The following is a 22,429-nucleotide window of genomic DNA, read 5'->3' as shown; positions in this document are numbered from 1 at the left end:
ATCCCCTGTTCTTCCGTGTTCCAAAAAAAAGTACACGAGCGGTCAACAATTCTGTGGCAGCGCAACGCGAGAGATTAAAAACATAAATAGCCAAAATTGTTGCTGATGGCAGAAAAGAAAATAATTGTAATACAATGTATAAAGTGCAGTGACGTTTCCATATCATTGCACCTGCCGTGGCAGATATTTAGAAAAAAAAATGAATAGTTTACTTCGACTGCGTATGATGTCCTTTTCATGAAGGGTTTGCCTTTTAAGCATTGTGACTCTTAATAGCATTATTCATAGCCCCAATGGGACGACTATGGCAGCTAACTAGGATAGCCTACCATGCGTTTCATCCTCAAAGTTTAGCGCGTTTGACTGGCTGCGTGTAGAGCTAGTTGTCTTTTTGACAACGGATAATTCACAGTCTCATCTGTACTCAGCAGATTAACTTTGTTGTTGCCAATATATATATTCAAGAAATAAGTTAAAAATGGGTTGCATTTGGATCACGGATAGGCTATCCCTGGCAGAGCCAATTTATGCCACGTCTTGTTCTGGGAAGCAGTGTTCTGATGGGTGGACTCATGGTCGATAAATGCCGTTTCGACGTTTGTTTCACTTTCAAGGCTGGTTACTGTGTGACGCTATTTCTGCTAACTGGAATAGTGTGCAGCAGCAACAGTTGTGTGTGCGCTTGTTTTTGAGTGGCTCAACGCCTGTGCCCATCTTCTCGGACTATAGCGTTTCGTTTGAGTTCAGTTAGCCTATTTGCGCACTGCGCACTCAGGACTGATGGGTGGGTGATTTGCCTTGATTCGAGTGGAAAGCTGCGCGACAAGCTTGGGAAAGTGTGTTACTTTTGTAAACGATAGGCGTATGTCTGTGACTGTCGTGTCTGCTGCGTCCTGTCAGCTTGTAGAACACGTGCGCAAATCAATGGTAAGCGTGTGCTTGGCACCGCACATCGAGAAGCAAAAAAGTAGCCAGTAGTTTTCAAAACGGTAGAACACAGAGGTAGACATACCGCACCCTGTGTGTAGTAAAGCGTTCAAGAAGTTATTTGTAACAGGATGAATACTGAAAAAAGGCCGAAGGGTGAAAAACATACAAATAATTAACAAGCTAGTTTTTCTCCCTCTGATTGCTATGATCAGGAAACTTTTTTAAATTGTCAGAAATACAACTGCAAGCAATGCGCACCAGGTGCTTTCACGCAGAACAGTGTTTGCCCGATTCTAATGTTCCTTTTTTTTGAAAGACACAAATGATAGCCTACACTACAACAAAAAAAAAACCCATAATGGGAACACTCACTGTATCAAACACATTGCAATTCCAACCATCAATAATTCTGTGAGATCCAGCCTACCATTTTGAAGCAGCATTCATTGTGAATCCATTCTGCATGATGGTTGTGAACAAATTCATAAACAATGGGTAGGAAATAAGAGGAAAATAACCAGAAACATGCCACCAAATTTCAGTTCCAATCTTTGCAGTCTGATATAGTATCCATTCATACCTCCATTCTCGGGGGGGGGGGGGGGGTGCCCCCATAGTTCTAGTCAATCTGGTGAGCCGAGCGGCCTAGGCCTGCCCGCCCTTCCTTTCCTTTTTTTGTATTTAGAAATTGGGGCATCTGTAACACATAGCATTGTAGGCCTACATCTGATTGAGCACATATCGATTCTAGTACCTACAGGTACACATTACTGGAGGTCTATATAGGTCTACTGAGTGTATACATGAATATTCATGGTTCATGTGAAGTGTAAAGGATTTATGTTGGTTTGAAGTTTCTGATTTTGGCTGGCATCTTTTTGGTATTATACTGGCGCCCTCAAGACATAGGCCTATTTGCTTCTAGGCGACCTGCCCCGTCTGCCTATGCCGCTGGCACTCTGGCACCATTCCTTGCCATGTATGTTGTCGTCATGAGGGCAGAGCCTGGCTACATTGGTTTTCGTTAGGGTTTTACGGAAGTGATACTCGGATCGGGTGCACTAACCGGTGTAAAAAAAGTTCAGTCAGATTACTTTTTTTTGCTTTAATCCCTGAGTTTTATCACAGAGCAGGGGTGCATTTCTAGAAACCATAGTTTCTGACTATTAGCTACTTTGTTTGCAATACAATTTCCCATTGGCAACTACCCAAGTTGCTAACTGGATAACAACTCTGATTTCGAGAAACGCACCCCACAGTTGTAAAGTAAAAGTAGAAGTACTCTAACGGGTGTAATTACGACCCTAGTGGGATGACATTACATGGTTTTAACTTTGTAATATCATACTTCCATTGTTTGTAATTGCATCTGTAAAAGTACTTTTACTTCTCCTTTATACAACTCTGTTACAGAGTCTCTCTTTGACGTGTCAACCTTACCTTTCTCATAACTGCCTCTGCTCTAACAGCCGAGAGAGACGAGGTGCGAAGAGCTGTGCTGAGCTGCTCTCTTGGGAAAGAGAAGGACGTTGAAGAGGAAGAGATGGAGGACGACTGGGAAGATGAGTGACCATGCAAGACACAGGTGTCAAAAGACCCAGTTCAGAGGTTAAAACCCTGCCACAATATTACAGTTAGCTGATTCAGAGTTGGTTGGATCAGATTTTGTTGCAGGTTTTTATTTTCTGAACCTGGAATTTCATACACCCGTGGAAGTGGATGCTGAACGCTGGGGTCTTCAAAGAGGACAATGAGGGTTCATGCCCCTTGGCTCTCTCCCCCTACACCACACTGTGCTGTGGGCTGGCCATACACACTGCCTCAAAAGCAATATGCATATGCACATGGACATGGGCGTAAACTTAACTGATTTCCTTCATTAATGATGAAACTGATGTTGTTGGGTATGCAATATTGATGTGTTCATGGTTGAACTGTTACTCAGTAACATCAAATTAAGTTGTTGTTTTTTATCTCCCATTTTACTTTCATTCAAAGCTGCATTGAAAGAAAAACACAATTTATTTTTTGCATTTTCTCGTCAGCTTGCCTAATGAAGTAAAACAAAATCCCCAACTAATATTATTTAAATTTTAAATTTAAATTTAAACTTTCAGAGACCTTGGGATATGTCACCACTTAGGTGAACCATGGTATGCATCTAGTCTTGTTAGTTGTCTTGTTTGTAAATAAAACTTTACTGTGTAAAGTGGGATCCCCTACCACTGTCTAATTTACATTTCCATTTAGTGCACACACAGATTTGCGGCAGTAATAAAACCACTCACATGCCAGACATTTTCAGGAGTATGATAATTTTGTTGAAGAGGATGCAGACATGCAGGGCCGCTGACAGCTTTGGCCAGGCCTAGGACAAAGTCATCTGAAAGGGTCCGCCTACCTGAAAGATACAATGTACTGAGGGCCCAATTCTTGGCCCCCTGTCTCCTTGGACCCGGGAAAACCGACCCCTTTGTCCCCTTCTGTTGGCTTCCATGCTGACATGGTGAATTGTTTTTGTAGCAACACTGGTAAGGTATGCATCAAACAAAAGAAAAAATCTCAATGCTGCATTTGGCGCTCTATCTGACCATGGCAGCTAGTTCACACAGCAGATCCGGTCATTGTGATTTCTTGATTTCTACACTACAGGATCATTTGGCAATTCATACTGTGATAACCTGTGTTAATTGTGTTCTGTTAAAGGTACACTGTGCAGGAAATGGTCAAAAAGGGTACTGCAACTATGCTGCGCATTGAAACTGGGCTGTCTGTTGCCAAATGTGATCTTTACATGAAAGTTTACTAAGTAATAAACAAATATTTTCTTGTATGGTCCAAGTAGATTCATTTTTGCTGCTAAAAATTTTGGAAAGTTAAAATGGCGGACCATGGAGAAGATACCCCTTCTCATGTATGAGAAATGCCATTTTTCCAGTCATAATGAATACTTAGAATTTGATGCTGGTGGTAAGTATTCATGAAAAAGGTAACATTAGTGAATTGAGGTGGGGGGGGGGGGGTGGGGTTGGCTTTGTGGGCCAGATGTTCATCCTTGCACCACATACACACAAAAAAATATAAACAGTTTGTGAAAAGAAAACATCGTGCATGACCGTGCCATTGGTAACATTCAACAATAAACGGATGGACATGTAATGGTGTATGAGGCCTGTTTCTGTTTCCTTTGGTTGGTCTCTCCACTAATGTGCCTTGCCTGACACACCCCCAAGGCTGTACTGCTATATTTAGAATGATGGCAGCACACAATCAGCCAGATATGTTGGACATGTCTTGTTTTATTGTTCCCTAAAGTGTAATCAACACACATCAGCACGGTTGCGGTCTGATTCAATGGCGTAGCTATACACACTGGGGGATCAATGTTGTTTTGCTGGATGAGTAGACGAGATGCTATCAGACTTGTTTTTAGGTCAATGTTTTGCCATTAATACCACACTTCCCATAAGCCCATTCGCGTCACCCAGAATCTATATAAACCCGTCATCCGGGGTATTGCAGTTCCTGTTTGGCGACCCGTCGCCATAAGTCCGTGTTCGTTCTTGAGAACCGAATTTGGGTAGATAAACCCTTAAATTTGACCGTTTTCCGCATTCGGAAAGCGGCCATCGCCTATAGAGGCTCAGCTTTTCCCACGCGGAGGATAAGGCTGCAACTCTCGGGGTCTTGGCCCCGCTTTTTTGAGCAATCGCCTTTCTTATTGTATTAGCATTCTTTACTGAGACGCCTGAATTGTGTCTCTTATTTTTCTCTGTTGGTTTGCTGTCAAGATGTCGCCGTAATGGAGTCTCCGTGTTTGACAGAAATGATTCAGGGCCTTCGTCGCCTGACCCGCACTTGTAACAACCCGCTCACCTCTTCTTTCGCCCCACTTAATGCTAGAGAGCTCGGAGGCTCTCACCCCGGAGCTCGGCCTCAAATCCTCACTAAAGAACAACATGGAGAAAAATCCAAACTGCAACGGCAGCAACAAGGTCCCGCCCCGCTCGAGTTCTACAGGCCCAAATCCTGGAGATTCTAAACCAAAAACAGGTAATGCTGCTATTGTACATGGCAATTGTGCTTAAATGCCAATTGCTCCTGGATGTTGCATTTGTTGCAACCTAGCTGCCTGCTAATAGGCGTCAAAAGTGTAAACATGGAGAGGGCCTGCTGACTTGCATGGGTTTGTTTTTCTAATCGAGTATGACGTAGAATGCTAGCATTAACAGTAGCAATCATATGCTCAGAACAATATTAATATTCAGCTAATTTCAGCTATGATGAATGTAAACAGCTGATTTTATTCGTGCTTTGAGTCATTTGACTAAGTATTGGCTTGTGGCTTTCAGCTGTTTAACCACAGAGCTCTAATCTCTTGGCTAAATTAGGCGTTACGCACGCTAGCGTACTGGTAGTAGTGCCTAGCGTTGACGTCAACTGTCCCAGCTAGCTAGCATGTGGTCTATCGACTAGAGCTACATCACACAGACCTATCAGTTCTCAAACTACATTCGGTTTTACATGGTGTGACAGTAGGAACAGTCACTTGGCGTTGGTTACGTTGCCGTAATAGCAGCGCAGAAGAGAGTGCTTGAGTGTACGCTGCCTCCTGACAGCTGTTGGTCAGTTTTGTTTCTGATTTAGGTTCGATGGTACGGTCTTTATTTAAACGGTGTGATTAAATTATCCACATTTGGAGTAGACTGCGCGAACTTGTCGCAAGTTGTCGTCGGCACACACAGAATCAATACAACGTGACTTGGCATGTCAGTGAAGCATGCATGGTTTAGCCCAACCGCTAGGCCTTGTAGTTAGGAGGACCTTGCACTCATGCAGGCCTGCGTAGCAGAACATAATGGTCCACTTATCCGCTATACGATTTGTTGACTGCATGCTTTCTCTTGAAAGTAAGAACATATTTACCAGTAAGATGCAGGTTTTGAATTGTGACATAGATACATGTAATACAAACTTAACTGTAATTCCTCAGGAAGCCCCTTGGTTCTTGCGCAATGTTGTAATTCTCCCATCATCTGCATCAGCGCTCCGTTTCCATTTTGGTTGGTTGTTATTATTGAGGCACACACAACCAATAAAGCTTTTACCCTCGGTATGATCATAACTCACGAATGTGAAGTCCACTGTAAGTTTCAATCAGCTCGGCTGTCTTTCGCGTGGAATAACTTTCTATTTCCTACTGCCATTTACATTAAGTCAAACGACAAAGCAAACTGTCTTTCATAACTTCCTGTGTTTTTGTGCAAGTAAAAAGAAAGGTGCACCAAGTTGGGGTCAAGTATTTTCAACCACATCGGCCTCACACCAGTTAACTGTGTGTGTGTGCGTGTGTGTGTGAGAGTCTGAGGGCAAGAAAAGCAGTAGGAGCAGTAGCATGGACATGCAGGCTAAGCAGTGTGGACGGGGCTAAAAGACTCCCTGAGCCTTGGTACACTGATAAGTGTGTGTTGGGCCCCATTCCATCTGAGAGTCGCGTCACGTGAGCCACACTGCTATATCAGATCAGACAGAAGCACTGGGGGAGAAGAGCACTTAGAGGTGTTTAGTCACTACTAACCTAGATTAGTTGCCTCAGAGCAAACGCTGAATCTCCTCATGGAAAGGAGTGCATTCTCAGAGCAACGGCACATGCTCCTGTGTACCTCATTTACCCTTTAAAGGAGAGTCGCTGCCCATTTTAATGCACAGATGTAATGCTCACACTACTTTGTCAGTTTCCAAAGACGCAGAACTTTTTGGGTCTGCCGAGATCCTGGCCAACTAATGCGGAGGCGTATTTGTTAAGGGTTGTTTAGGGCATGTTGAAATTGGCAGGAAATTCTTGCACATTCATAATTTGAACAATGCTTTTGTGTTGTAGATGGCAAGAATAATGGAGGCTCCAAGCGCTACAACCGTAAGCGGGAGCCTGCTTTCCCCAAGGCAGAGAGCTTCCCAGGCCCTCGCCGCACCAATCCACAGAAAAGCAAAAGTTTCGACAAGAGACCCCCCCAGAGGGGCGGGGGAGGTCGACAGTATGGGCTCATGGGCGGTGGGAGAAGAGAAGAGGTGAGTGAAGGCGTAGGGTTGCATGTGTATTTGGGTCATTTTTACTCTGGTGTAACTTTTTGCTCTATTTTTGTTTTCATTCTGCAGTTAGCCTACTTAACACGCTTTAAAATAATTCTTGATTGGCACATTTAAAATGTGTGATTGTTGGCCTATGAGTGATTTGTGGTGTGTGTATAGCTTAAAAAATGAAACGACTGACGTAGCCTTATTGAAGGATTAACCAGTGTACCCTGTCTTGAACCATGTCTTCCCTGTGTCTGCTAGTTCATGTAACAGTGATGAACGTTATTTCAATTCTTTTGTTTGGTTCAACTCATGTCAACCTATCAAAACTGACTTTCACTTTGTCCTCCTTCCTCCGGCATGGCAGGTAGTAGAGAGCCGCCGGGCCGAGTTTAGCCCGGCACAGTTCACTGGACCCAAGAAGATAAGCCTGAACCACCTTCTGAACTTTACGTTCGAACCGCGCGGCGGCCAGGGAGGCTCGAGTGGCGTGGGCGATGGCCACAGCTACTGGGGCCGCCGCAACAAGTGGGGCCACAAGCACAAGCCCTTCAACAAGGAGCTGTTCCTGCAGGCCAAGTGAGTGGACGCACAGATATGTTAAAATATTTCTTTATGGGCAGTTTTGCCTTTATTGCGGATCAAGACAGTGAAGATCATGACTGGAGGAGAGTTTGAGAGAGATGGGTGGGGGTCGGGAAATGACCTATGGCGGACCTGGACCTGGGTCCCCATGGGCATGCAAGTCTTTTTGTTGTATGGTGAATTAGGACGATGCACAGCTTCACTCCAGATGAGTTACTGATCCCGAATGAAATTGAAGTGTCTAGCAAGCGTTATACACATAATGCACACAGGACAGATGAAACATATCGCACACAGTTGCTCACAGGCATACATTCACTTTAGTAGGGGAAAATGCAACCAAAAATGCAAACATGCTCTTGTAGATCAGTCCACTTTAACCCCCTTCAAGAAAAACTCAGACCTCCACTGCCCCCTTCCCAAGCTAATAATTATGTAAAGCCTATGCATCACATCACCGTAACTAGGAAATTGCATAATTAGGCACGTGCCGTTTTAAAATGGGACATTGTATAGAGGGTTTCTGAAACATGAGAGAGACAAACTATCACTTCAGTATACTCTTAAGAATACTGAAAAAATACTCCCTTTGTCATTTTCACAACTCTTTGTTTCTATGTTGAGTTTCTCTGTTTGTTGTCTGAATTGCAGTTGCCAGTTTGTGGTGATTGATGATCAGGATTACAAGGCCCACTTCACTGACCCAGACACGCTGGTCAACTGGGACTGTGTGCAGCAAGTGGTGAGTCTGGCAGAAATTTCCCATCACTCATGCATCACAAACACACTAGAAGCGACTGGAGCGACAATGGTGAAGAAAGCAATTGATTTTGTATGTATGGAGCAGGCAACATTTTTCATCTAGTCATTTGAGTTTTTCGCCCTGTGCGTTTCATATAAGAGGTATTAGGATCCCAGCCAACTGTCCTATTAGTGACAGCTGTGAGTTATGTATAGCCATCGCATTAACACTTGACATGCTGCTCTGTCTCCCCCTATACCTCTTGCTGCTTTACACACTTACCCCCCCACCCACACACACACACACACACACACACCACACACACACACCATTGTTAGCTATCCATATTATATTTTGTCAAACTGTCACTGGAAACTCTGGCCCCTGTCTTCATGAAAGAACCTCATGGTGTTCTTCTAAACATCCACACTCATGCACTGGTCACATTATCTATTCTCATGCCTTGCTTTCTAATCTGTGCTCAAATGCCTACTTGGCTGACTCACCTACACACAAAACTGGTTTTTGTAGGACCTGTACACTCTTGAAGTCAATCTTCTGTTATTGGTGCTCTTTTTCCACCCTCTTGTTCACGGCATCTCCTTCATCCACCAACCCATTTGTTCTAACTCTGTTCTCTGTCTCTCTCTCTCTCTCTCTCTCTCTCTCTCTCTCTCTCTCTCTCTCTCTCTCTCTGCAGAGGATCTACAGTCATGAGGTGCCGTCGTGCCCCATCTGCCTGTACCCTCCGGTGGTGGCCCAGATCACGCGCTGCGGCCACATCTTCTGCTGGCCCTGCATGCTGCACTACCTCTCCCTCAGTGACAAGAGCTGGTCCAAGTGCCCCATCTGCTACGAGGCCGTGCACGGGCCGGACCTCAAGAGGTCAGTGCGGGGACCATGCCCAGTAAAGTTGTCTACTGAAAACCTGGTAACACTTAACTTGACGCCGGTGTCATTAAGTAAGGGTTAACTTTCGGCGAGAAGGTCGCTACCGTGGAATAGCAGCACGACAGAGAGAATCTTTAGACCCCGACGCGGAGCGGAGGGGTCTTGTTCTCTCTGAAGTGCTGCTATTCCACAAAGCGACCGACTCGTCGAAAGTTAACCCGCTTATTATATGGATATACTTAAATGATTCACACATGGCGGGGACATTCTTTAGGCCTATTTAATGTTAAGTCTATTACAGTGTTGCTGCGCAAAACTAAACAGTGCCGTTGTGGAACACCGCTAGGCAACAGCTAGGTAGCCAGGACAACAGGTGTTGTCTATCACAGCAGCTGATTAGAGTCTTGTTGAAAAGTCGCTTTAGCAGTGAAAAGTCTTGTTGCCATTGACAGCTGTCTGTTATAGACCAACCCGTCCGTTATCGAAAAATAACAGACGTGCGAACGTTGGGGAGCCCCGTTGAAATGAATGGAGCATTCGACCGATGACGTCACACCATATAATAAGGTGTCATAATAGTGTCACAAGACAGTCATAGGTAAGTCATAAACATTATGTCCACGTCATAAACATTTTATGACTGCTGGCCTCAACAAATGTCACTTGAGGCCAGCGGTCATAAAATGTTTGACATGGACATAATGTTTATGACGCAAGCATAACTGTCATGACACTGTAATGACATGCCTATGACACCTGTGTCAAGTAAAGTGTTACCAAAAACTCTGTTGTGTATATTGAATGCATGTGTAGCAAAAAACACCTGTGTTTTATATGGTTGGCTGAGTAGCATCATCCAGAAGACTGCTGTCTATCTGCAGTAGAAGTGAGATAAAAGTATGCACATCCCACCTCTCTGAGGCCAGGTGCAGGACGAAGGGGCACCTGACAATAGAAAGAGTAGAGGTCCCTACTCACTGCAACTCCATTTATGTAAAGATTATTCAAAACATACGTTTATTTAAGGTTCATTCAAGACAAACGTTTCGACCCAGCACGGTCTTCATCAGGCATGTACATTAAGTAAACGCAGCCAGTTTGACTACAATGAAGCACTCATAATAACGGCCCTCCAACCAAACCGCCCCTTCTGTGTGTTCTTCAGCGTGGTGGCGATGGAGACTCATCTGTATGCGGTGGGTGACCAGATCACCATGCGTCTGATGAGGAGAGAGAAGGGCTCGCTGATCGCGCTGCCCAGCTCACAGTGGATCAAGGTGGAGGAGCCCATCCGCTTCGGAGGTAGGCCTGCATGCATTCCTGATGTTTGTTTTTTCAGGGTTTGAGTCGGGGTTCCCATAGGTCATGGAATATCTGGAATATCATGGAATTTCATAAAAGTTTTTCCAGTCATGTGATTTTACCATTTTGCATGCACAGTCATGGAATATGGAATTTTCTTAATAGTTATGTGGAAGCAAAAACTTTTTTGTTTGGTGTATAACATTATATGGAAAGTCATGGAATTTTATAGCTGAGTTAGAGAGGGAACACTGTTGAGTGAAAAAAAGATAGGGGTTCCGGGGCGCTGTGGCACTCTGCGCGAATACGCCATGCCATATACTGGCACATTGTCATTGTAAGAATCCTGTCTGGGTCATTTAGCAGATCTAAACAGGCAATCACCCCAGCTGACTTCAAACCCAGGTCTCCGGGTTACCAAACATGCGCTCTTGACTACAGCGATAAAGAGCGAGAGGCTCACTGGCGTACCATTTGCCATTCCATGATGGTGTCATAATAGCATGCGTGTGTAAATGAAAAATGTGATGGATGGATGAGTGGACCTTACCACAGTCCCTCTTGGATGCATCATGTTCCAAACTTTGTCTGAAACACCAAGTTGTCTCTGCACCAGGCATACATCATCACGAGCAATCTAGGTTGCGCTTCAGACGTTCACATCGAAGTGCTGGGAATGAGTGCGTAGGAATGAGGCGGAATAGGAGGGCAGGCAAACTGAATTCTGTCTGTGTGTGTGTGTGTGTGTGTGTGTGTGTGTGTGTGTGTGTGTTTTCAGATGGGCATGTGGGAGCGTACTCGAAGCTGCTTCTGGCCTCAGAGGAGCAGGTGCTGGGTCTGCTGCAGGAGCAGAAGGCAGCGCTCAGGACACAGCTGAGTGTGGAGGAGGACGACCCTCAGGCCTGCTTCATACAGAGTGCCCTGCTCCAACTAGAGGTGAGACACACACACACACACACACACACACACACACACACACACACACACACACACACACACAGGCCTGCTTCATACAGAGTGCCCTGCTCAAACTAGAGGTAACACACACACACACACACACACACACAAACAAACATACACCGGCCTGCTTCATACAGAGTGCCCTGCTCCAACTAGAGGTGAGACACACACACACACACACACACACACACACACACACACACACACACACACACACACACACACACACACACACACACACACACACACACACACACACAAAAACAAACAAACATACACCGGCCTGCTTCATACAGAGTGCCCTGCCCCAACTAGAGGTGAGAAACACACACACACACACACAGAACCACTTTCAGAACCACCTGCGAACCGGGCACGCAACTTTTAGATTTTCACATTGAACACACCATCTGGTTCGAGATTAGCTGCAGGAAGGATCGGGCACCGGCATGGTTCTCTGTCGGCCTGGACACACTATATCTGAACAGCACCAGGCTTCCGTACTACATACTGACCCCCTTGTCATGTGTTGTTGCAGGAGCGTGAGGAGTCCCTGCTGAAGCGTCCCGGTGCCCAGGACGGGGCCAATGGGGAGGCGGAGCTGAGGAAGCTGTCTCTGGCTGACCCCCCCTCTCCCCCCCCTGAGGTCACCGTCATCTCCAACTCCAACTCCAGCTCCAAGGTAAGGACACTCAGGACACACACACACACACACAACGTCCTCCACAGAATAACTTTATGTAAAAGGATTGGAAGGCTTGTTTTTCTTCTGCGGAATGACCTAAAAGGAGGGAACATGACTTTTCAGTCAATTTTCCTAATATTGCCACTTTGTGTGTAAATATGAGGTCATCAGTAGTTTTATTTCCTGAGATGAAGATTCCTAGGGGAACAGAAAAGCTGGAAAGAAAATTAAGAAACTATACAAAATGCAAATTCGTTTGCATTAGGCCACAAGCACTGTAGCGTTTTTCCTCGTGTTTAATTTTTTAAGTTGTTGTGCCGTGTGTTTGTGTGCAGCCAGTGCTGCAGTACTTGTCAGCATTTGATGACGAGGTGCAGGAGGAGCCAGATGAGGACCCCGTAGAGGTGGCCGACGAGGTGGCCGACAAGGTGCCTGAAGGACCCCCTGAGGACCCCCTGATGAAGGAGGCTGCTGATGCTGTGGGGGTCGCACAGGCAGGCGAGGACCCCCCCGCTGTTCCCCAGGCTGAGGGGGGGAGACTCCCGGCCTCCGAGCACGGGCCCTACTACTACTTCTACCAGGGTGAGCCTTTCTCTTCCCTAATTTTGACTCCATCATATTCAAAATGACACTCTCGTGCATGAGTGTTTGTGTGAATGCGTCACTTTTAAATGTGTATGTGAGTCTTAAAATATTTGTCTGACTTTTGGCCTTTAAGTGTGACTGAATGTTCCTGTGTCTGAGCATTATGATATACTGTGTATGGTATATTTTTTATTTCTTTTACTCATTTCGTGTGTGTGTGTGTGTGTGTGTGTGTAGCGGATGATGGTCAGCAGATGTTCCTGCACCCAGTGAATGTGCGCTGCCTGCTGAGGGAGTATGGCAGCCTGGAGGCCAGCCCCCCCTCCATCACCGCCACCGTGGTAGAGGTGGAGGGACACACTGTCACCGAGGTACACACACACACACACACCACTGTGGTAGAGGTGGAGGGACACACCGTCACCGAGGTACACACACACACACACACACACACACACACACACACACACACACACACACACCACTGTGGTAGAGGTGGAGGGACACACTGTCACCGAGGTACACACACACACACACACACACACACACACACACACTACCACCACTGTGGTAGGGGTGGAGGGACACACGGTCACTGATGTACACACACACACACCACTGTGGTAGAGGTGGAGGGACACACGGTCACCGAGGTACACACACTGAATACTCAACACTGCTGTGTGATAGGCTTGGATGGATACATTTGGGGTACATTTTCTCACTCACACACGATCACTGAGGTGTACACACACACACACACACACACACACACACACACACACCACCGTGGTAGAGGTGGAGGGACACTGAATACTCAACACTGCTGTGTGATAGGCTTGGATGGATAAAAGTGAGGTACTCAGTCACACATGCATATAACTCATTCAGATGTATTGATACATGCTTTACGTTAATCTGTTTTTCTCTGTGATCAGGAGGTGCGTCGTCGTCACCGGTATTTGGCCCACCTGCCTCTGACGTGTGAGTTCAGCATCTGTGAGTTGGCCCTGCAGCCTCCGTTCCTCTCCAAGGAGACCCTGGACAGCTTCGCAGGTCAGACTCCATTCACACTCACCATGTTGTCACTTGCTCTGATAACAATCCCCAAAACAAACACACACACACACTCGCACAAATAAAAAAAGCTCTGTTACTTTGATAATGTACCTATTGGTGCAGCTGTGGCCTAGAGGTTACAGTGATACTGTCCCATATTTGGAAATAAGATGGCCTTTAGATCAGAGGGTTGCAGGTTCGAATCCTACCCTCCAACTCCCTAATCTCAGTCCATGGCTGGGGTGCCCTTGAGCAAGGCACCCAAGCCCACACTGCTCTAGGGACTGTAACCAATACCCTGTACTTAAAATAACTAGTGTTTTTTTTTTTTTCTTTAGAAAAGTGTCAGCTTAATGTCATGTAATGTCCTTGTGTCTGTCCATCATGTAGATGACCTGGAGAAGAGGAAGCGTCTGAGGCAGAAGAAGGCCAGAGATGAGAAGAGGAGGGAGCGCCGCATCGAGATGGAGGAGAACAGGAAACAGGGCAAATGTAGGTGACCCATACACACCACTCATCTTCTTAAAGCGGAATTCACCTTTCAAACAATATTGTGCCCTATCTCTGTATTAGACCACATTATAACAGGGGATTATGTAGCCACTGGATATAATATCTTTATATTAAATATAAAAGCTATTTATTGTTTTAGTAATGGTGATTTCAAGCGTCATCAAATCACCGGAAGAAAAAATAACGACTACAATGCCATTAGAACGTTGCTGGGTGATTTGATTGGACGCGTCATCAAATTACCTCGGCATGACAGGCGGCATAGAACAGAACAGCAGGCAGGCAGATAACACATTTCGAGGATGGAGATATTTACATTGTCCGGATAATAAGCCTACTTCAAGTAGGCCTATAGGTTACTGCACAGTGGTAAAAGCCTTGGTGCATTCAATCCAACTGCTTAAAAAAAAGTTTTGTCCGCATTGTTAATATGCGCTCATTGTCATTACAAATCACCTACAGTATGATAGGCTATCGGAGCGCACCAGTCCACGATGTCTACGCCTGCCAGGTGTAGCCTATTAGGCCTGCAAGTTGTAATAACACATGGTAGGCATTGCCTACATGTTTTTTGTTTTTGTTTTGCTTTGTTATTGAATTTTATATTTTTTTTAAAAGCTTGCTGAATTATTTGAGGTCCGGTCCGGATCACGGTGCAGCGGCCACAGACACTCCGAGTCCTAATGGGCTAAACAATAGGCGCACGACCGTGAAGTTGTCTTTAATTTAATCAGGCTTTATTTTAAGATTATTCAAAGTTATTTGATGGATTGCTGAAGGAGGCTGCGACCATTTCTATCCTCAAACGTGGCGTTCTCCTTGCACTGCTGGCGATGTTCGTGCTCCTCTTACGCAGGTTGCAAACAAGGTAGCCATAAATGCATGCGCTGGCTATCATTACTGCACTTGGACTTGATTGCATTTAAACAACACGAGCAAGAACAAGGCACACTCAGGCAGGCTACTGAAATCTACTGTCAAGTCATTGTAGATTTCAGCTCACTCCCCAGGCAGTCAGGGCCGCCTATTTTGCATAAATTATAAACACAGACTTCCTCTCGAGGGACAGTTGAGACGCGAACGGACAAATCAAATTAAACACTTGACCAAAGTAAGCGACTATAGCCTACATCTTCAAAATGCAGGTCTAACCCAACACCTCCCTCAAACTGGCAAGATGGAGACGGTGGGGTGTCCAGATGCGCTATTTAGGCCTATGTGGGTTTGTAAGCTATGTTTCACGCAAGTCATTTCTCATCTTCTAAAAACAGAAAGCATAACCTGAACAGCTGAATGCCCAGAAATGCGTGCGCACGGTGCAACTTACGCCTACCGAGGGGCGATTTTCCTTCATGTTGCACTTGCATTAGAGTCAATGAATGGGATGAAGACCATTTTTAAAAGGCAGCCTGCACATTTGTTTTATTTAGGGCTATAAATGATCAATTCCCTCTGGCTTGTAGGCCTATTTGTTAGGGACCAACAGCAAAGGTCCGGATGAAACGGCTTTTGGTCAAACACCAGCACCAGAGAGAGAGGGCGAGAAAGCGTGCGCTCTTTGATAAAGTTGGTTGAACGGAGACAAGTCCGCCTCGCCTTTGGATTTGATGGGATTAAACAGATAGATAGAACATAAGCACAGATAGACAGGCTACTTCCTTTTTGAACGAGTGTTACATTAATTTATTTTTTCAAAAATAGGCTAAATGTAAGGTTAGGCTAGCCTTCTCATTTTCCGTTTCAGCACTAATCTGAGGACAGCGACAGTTGCGACACGAGCAGCACGTGCGTAGCCTACTTCTCATCAGTTGGTGTTTTTCCATTCACTTTTTATTCGCTGTTAGTAGCCAGTTAGCGCAATGAGACCCAATGAGGAAAGTGCACGATTTTTATGTTTTTCAACAGTCTACATTAACAACATCAATCTGTCTCGGATATCAGCCTACATTTGTCCTAAAACCAGCCACGACTGCTGGCAGCGAGCACTGAGCAGCCAGAACGCTGCTCGGTGACGCGTTAACCTGGCAACGATTACTTAGTTTCCCGCAGTGCATTCTGGTTAACTGAGTACGTTAAAATAGCTTTGGCAATCGCGGTTCAGCACATAATTGTATTAAATTAAACTAAATAATGCAAATTACTTTATTTTTCTCATGTAAAATGCAAAATTAGGATAAATTACATGTGATAACAGCACACTTTGCCCAGAGGTGAATTCCGCTTTAACAAGAGAAACTGGTCCGCATCCATGTTTTAAGATTGTATGAAAAATATTGATGAAGCGTGTACTGTATATCGAGCACTGGGCCATCAGCTAAAAATACATGATTGAGACTTTGTTACGAATGAATTATTTTACTCTTCTTTTCTTCAACATTAATTCTTTGCTTTCCTAACTTCTTAAATATATTAAATCCTTACGATTTAGATCCTTAACCTCTTTAACTGAAACATTAAGGAGAGTTAAGGATTAATGTGCTTTATTAAGGGATGCTCTTGTAGCCTCTCCACATGCCATATGACCTACAAATCACCTTTTTCCTGACCGGATAGTACTCATTTCCATCCCTGGCACACAGATCTTTATTATCCTGCTGCCGTCTCTGGTGAACTGCTGTGACAATGGGTATTTCTCAAAACCTAGTGCGCACACTTCCAAGTGTGCTCAGCCTAATTAGTCACGCCCAGTGATTGGACACTCTTTAATGAATTCTATGCAGTATCCAATCACTGGGCATGACTAATTGGGCTGAGCACACTTGGAAGTGTGCACACTAGGTTTTGATAAACACCCATGGACTCTAGTGTGTCTCCCTGCATCCATCATATTCCTTACCTTCATGTCCTCGTGCGTGTGTGTGTGTGTGTGTGTGTGTGTGTGTGTGTGTGTGTGTGTGTCTGTGTGTGTGTAGATCCGGAGGTGCATATCGGCCTGGAGAACCTGCAGCAGTTCCCAGCCTTTGGTTCTCCCCCCAACAGCGGCAGCAGCCCTCCAGCCCATCCAGAGTTCCTGCTGGCACCCCCCTCTCCCCTCAGCTGCAGCCCTGTATCAGGTAGCTACACACACACACACAAACAATATTCCCCCGTACCCACAGTTAAATGTCCGTTACTGTTGAACATATTAAGTAAATCTAATTGTCATCCCCTTTTTAGTGTTTTCTGAAACTTACCCTAAATGACACCCGATAGTTGTAGTGCTCTGAACTGTTTCAGTCAGCTATTACGCTATTACAGACAGGCTATTACAACACGCAGTATTGTTATATTATACTGTGCTACTGCCTGCAAACATTTCCCTGTTTGACGTGCATTTCATAGATCATGCTTAATTGACATGCTAATTGACACGTGTGATGGAAAATCATCTCACGCTCTTTTGTCCTCTCCTGCCCTCTCCTGCTTGCCGCTCTTCCTCTGCTGGCTGACAGATGGCGCCATGTTCCCAAGTCTGGGAGGACCCAGTCCTGTTCTGAGCGTGTGCAGTATGGAGGATGACTCCCACTGCATGTCCTTTGCCCAGGTAGGCGCACGCACACACACAGATAACGTTACACACTCACTCAAACACGGATAGTGTTTCATACACACATCATCTTACAAACATTTTCACAAGTACTTCACATGGGCATGTTATTAAACACTTTCATGTAGTAACATGCCCATAGTTTGATGTAATGAGCTCTTGACACTTTTTTCAAAAAAATATGATCTACTGTAGTTAATGGGCTAGAACAGTGGTTCTTAACCTTTTTTCCTTAAAGCACCCCCTTACATATGCCAAAGACAAGCTGCGCACCCCCAACCCAAACCTCTACACGAATAAGCACTAAAAATGATTGAAGAGATAACCGTAGTTTCAATGATTCCTGCTTGAGACATTTAGCAACACTGTACGTAATGCCTTTACATGGGTACCAAAACATGTTTTAATTTGGTTTTGATTTTGCCTAATTATAATGTTCACAATTGGTCGCAACCTCTACATAAACAAAATTACGCGCACCCCCTGTAATTTCTGGCGCACCCCCAGGGGGTGCCCGCACCCCAGGTTTAGAATCACTGGGCTAGAATAATGTTTATTTGGATTGTGCTAACAGCTTGGTCACTGTATTACAGATGCTCAGAGATGGCAAATCCAAGGTTGATGTTTGGCCGCCCAAGATTACCCCAAAGAAAGGTGAGATTGGGTTGATTGACATGGCGAACACCACCCCTCTGACTAAGGTGTTAATTGACAGCATTGGACAAAATTGATTCGTTAGTTACAATATAGGACCACATATTCCAAATGATCTTGTTTTACCTGTTCAATTCAACCAGGTGATCATTTGTCCAGCCAATCACCTGGCTGAACTGGACAGGTAAAACCAAGTCATTTGGAATATGTGGCACTGGATTGTAACTAATGTATTAATTTCGCCCATCATTTTTAATAAAATAAAACAACATTAGTCTTTTAGGTATGCAATGCTTGGTCCAAGGACTGAAAGGCACAGTAATATTGTAGATGTCTTTTAACTCCACTCATCAAATTCCACTCATCCACATATGCACCCCTTTCCTGTTTGACATCATCAGACATGCTGCTGGCCCCCCCAGTGGCAGACAGTGATGGGGAGAGCGATGGCTCAGACCGGGTGCCTGTGCCCAGCTTCCAGAACTCCTTCAGCCAGGCCTTTGAGAAGGCCCTGATGCAGCTGGACCACGGGGCCCCCGCTGCCCCACAGCCTGCCCCCATACCAGGTGGGTGTCTGTCCGGGGAGAGAGCAGAGAACCTCTGCCACAGCTGGCATTTCTCTGATTATTACCAAGACTGTTCCCTCAGTATCCCCTAATCATTATTCATATTTATGAACCACCATCATCTTTCAGAGTCTCTACGTTTTGTGATTTCCCCATAATATAACCGTTCTGTAGTTATAGTTAATGCACACCGGGTGAGGTGCGCATGGCGTTCCAATAGTCAACTTAAAGCAACAGTTCGGAGTAGATTCACCCTAATGCTATTTGAACCGTGACATCCATCCAGTAGTTCACCCGAAGTGTTTTCTGGCTTGGGTGAAATAAACTACTGGACTATTTCGAAACTTCTAAATGCTTCGTTTTGTGAGTAGAGACCATATTTGTACTACTGTAGAAGTTTGGTGTCATGACATGTCATTTTTGTGGGGTAAAGTTTGGAGATACTGTGAATGCACCGCAAACTATTCGAAAAACCACAAATAACTTGGTAAATCTGCAAATGTTCGCCCAAGCCAAAAAACACAAAGGGGTGGACTACTGGATGGATGTCACGGTTTAAATGGCATTGGGTGAATCTACCCCGAACAATCACTTTAATGAAAAAACAATTGTAGTCGCACTTTTGTTAATTGAAACCTACAGTGGGAGTTGTGTCTCGTCTTCGTATGCATGTAGTGACATGGACCAGTATCTCATCACCGACCCTCTGTGTGCTCTTCTCTTTTCAGAGGAGAAAGGGGGAAAGAAGAAGAAAAAGAAGCAGAAGCTTTTGTTCAGCACCTCGATGGTTCACAACAAGTAGAAGATGCCACACCAGCTCACACACGCCCGCCCGCCCGCATCATACGCTCCCACTTCTCATGTGCCACCTTCTCCCCAACCAGCTGTTTGGATCCTGCTTTACTGTCTCTCAGTCTCCACATCATCCTTTAACATCAGATGGACCATTTGGTTCAAGTTTTAGTTTCCTATAGTGACAAGGCAAGTTTTCCCACGGGTCATTGATGTATTTTTGATAGCAGATATCAGGGTGGTTTAACCACGGTGGATGCCACTGTTGTATAAAAATGTTTTAGTTTTTATTGGATTCTCTCAAAAGTACATTTGTTGCTTGTCAGTTACCAATTATTAGTTAGACGAGCTGACTTCTGCTACTAAAAATGTCAATGACGTCCATGGTAACTATTCTGAAATACGCTGGTGAGTGACCTCCAGAGACCACTGTGGTGGATGTCCCTCCACAGATGTAGCCCAAGACCAGCCAGGTGACTCCAACCCCCCCCTACTGATGAGTTGACATACAGCACTTCAAATCCAATGAGATCACCTTTTCAGTCGGCCATTTTTTTTAGACATAATATTCTTTTGCAAGGCCCTTTTTTGTTTTCTTTGAGTTGTGAAAGGGTTTTATTGGTTAGTTGGAGGGTGGGCAAGTGAAGAGTAGCAGCCAACCAGCTGTAGATTTACCTTCCTGGATCTCTGCCCCCCCTTCCACTGTGACTCAGTGACACCCCAACACACATACGTATACAGTACACAGTATGCTGTATCGCCTCGCAAACAGAGAGAGGGGGGTCCTGCCAATGTCCCCCGTGGTCTTGAAGACTACAGTCAGTGTGGATGGCAGCCATCTTCACCTGAGCCGACTGATTAACAGTGTTAAAATAAACTACATCGATTTTGGTTTAAAGCGATACTGCACCATGCCTGGATATGACCTTATTTTACATCTTCCCTTCCCTAGCTGGACCCATACAATTCAATTTCATGTGCTAGCTGGGAAGTAGAATTTAAATGGCCAGACTCGGAGCACGACTGGATGTACAGGAGAAGGGTAAAACTCAAAGATTAATGCGAAGGGGAATGAGTTTGTTTCCAGAAATGCTGCAATATCACTTAAGGCATCATATCATAGAATCATGCATGTTCCAGCCTGATTCATGAAGTTTACACATTTACAAAACGCTCCTGTTCAAGCAGTGTGGGGGTCTGCCATTTTATTTTCTGCACACTTTCTTTATCCTTGACTGCAATGTTCAAAGTATTTTCCACCCAGATTTAAAACGAGTAAACTTAGTTCTACTTTATATAAGCACAGAAGCATATTTTCTAACCTCTCAAAATCTCCCTTCACACACAGACTGTCATATTTCCAAATATACCTCACTAAGAGATGGTGGTGGTAGTTATATAATGAGTCACCCAGACGACATACAGTGCAACTGGGAGTGACTACTCTACCATGTGGATCCTTGTATCCATTGCAGCTCCTTTACCCTTATCTCAGCTTAGCCCTACTCTCACTATGTGTGTGGCTGTTGAGAAACGCTGACTCATCTTCTGCTTGAGAGGAAAGATGGACTTAACCAGAGGAGATTATGGTTTTTGTTTTGTTTTTGAGGGATCTTTAAATTTACTTTAAATCTTTTTAGGTCAGATTCACAGAAAAGGATGACATTACATTGACCTAAAGTTGGAATGAATAAAAAGAGTATGATGCACCACTAGAATCTCGCACTCCTTTTTTTTGTCTGTTTCATGTACAGTTTTACAGCTTGATCCTCTGGGCAGTAGTGTTTAGTAGTAGTCATGAGTTTAAAAAAATGTTAAGTTGCCATGGAAGTGCAACCATTGCTTTCGTATGCTTATCTGTTATAATTACTTAAAGAAGGACATCATTTTCATGTCAAATATGCCGGACAATTAAGTTATAAGGAACAATTGTGATTATGAAATTATTTCATAATTTTATTTTCATTACATGACATTGTGCTTTGTGATGGTACTAGCTGTACCTCGTTAAAGTACATGGTACAACCAAGTATGCACTTTCCTTTGTTATATGATAATTCACTATTTAGCTGTGCTGGGATTTGCATAATGCTATCTTACACACAACAGTTACGCAATGAACTTATCATGCAAAAATGAAAGTGAATGTGTGCTAAATTTCAGGTGAAATCAGATTTGCCAAGTGAATCTACATGAAAACCTGTTTATGCATAGACTGATGCATTCATAAACATTTCAGTCTTAGTACATGAGGCCCCTGGTCTTGGTAATCCGACTATGACAAATGTAACGATGCTAAACTCAGTTCTTGTGTAGAGTTTATTTCATAACTTCAATAACATATTGTAGGCTATATAGCCTACTGTGTTCTCCTCTACTTGAGCTAGTCAAGTGCTCAACAGTGATGGGCTTTATGTTTTGGGATCTATCAAGGCTGATTTCAGTCTCCAGGTTTCTCACTATCCAAAGCTTCCACTCCAAACCTGAACAAAAGGAAGGCTTGAGTGATTTTGGGTAAAGGGGGATAGGGGTGCCTGCTGCTGCTGCTCCATCTGCTGCAGCCA

General features: G+C 44.6%; 2 protein-coding genes across 2 annotated transcripts in view; both read left to right on the top strand.

Annotated features, from left to right (window-relative positions):
- The window catches only part of pop5 (POP5 homolog, ribonuclease P/MRP subunit), a 4,105-nt gene extending 877 nt beyond the window's left edge, over positions 1-3,228 (top strand). Inside the window, exon 4 of the mRNA XM_063193573.1 lies at positions 2,400-3,228. Within this exon, the coding sequence (XP_063049643.1) occupies positions 2,400-2,500 (101 nt within the window). The 3' untranslated portion in view covers positions 2,501-3,228. The remainder of the gene's footprint in view (positions 1-2,399) is intronic.
- A 1,235-nt stretch (positions 3,229-4,463) lies between these two features.
- On the top strand, positions 4,464-21,583 carry rnf10 (ring finger protein 10). The gene is made up of 17 exons (XM_063195016.1): positions 4,464-4,983; positions 6,812-6,999; positions 7,373-7,584; positions 8,242-8,332; positions 9,033-9,217; positions 10,389-10,525; positions 11,304-11,461; positions 12,024-12,167; positions 12,506-12,752; positions 12,993-13,126; positions 13,694-13,811; positions 14,205-14,306; positions 17,240-17,380; positions 17,759-17,850; positions 18,447-18,507; positions 18,909-19,073; positions 19,802-21,583. Exons 1-17 carry the CDS (start codon positions 4,827-4,829, stop codon positions 19,873-19,875), a joined length of 2,406 nt encoding a protein of 801 aa, XP_063051086.1. The 5' UTR covers positions 4,464-4,826; the 3' UTR covers positions 19,876-21,583.
- Positions 21,584-22,429: the final 846 nt, after the last annotated feature.

Source organism: Engraulis encrasicolus, chromosome 3 (assembly GCF_034702125.1).
Source record: "Engraulis encrasicolus isolate BLACKSEA-1 chromosome 3, IST_EnEncr_1.0, whole genome shotgun sequence".
In the NCBI taxonomy this organism is placed as follows: Eukaryota; Metazoa; Chordata; class Actinopteri; order Clupeiformes; family Engraulidae; genus Engraulis; species Engraulis encrasicolus.
Note: the sequence above shows the minus strand (reverse complement) of the source record. Positions and strands in the feature narration are given on the sequence as shown.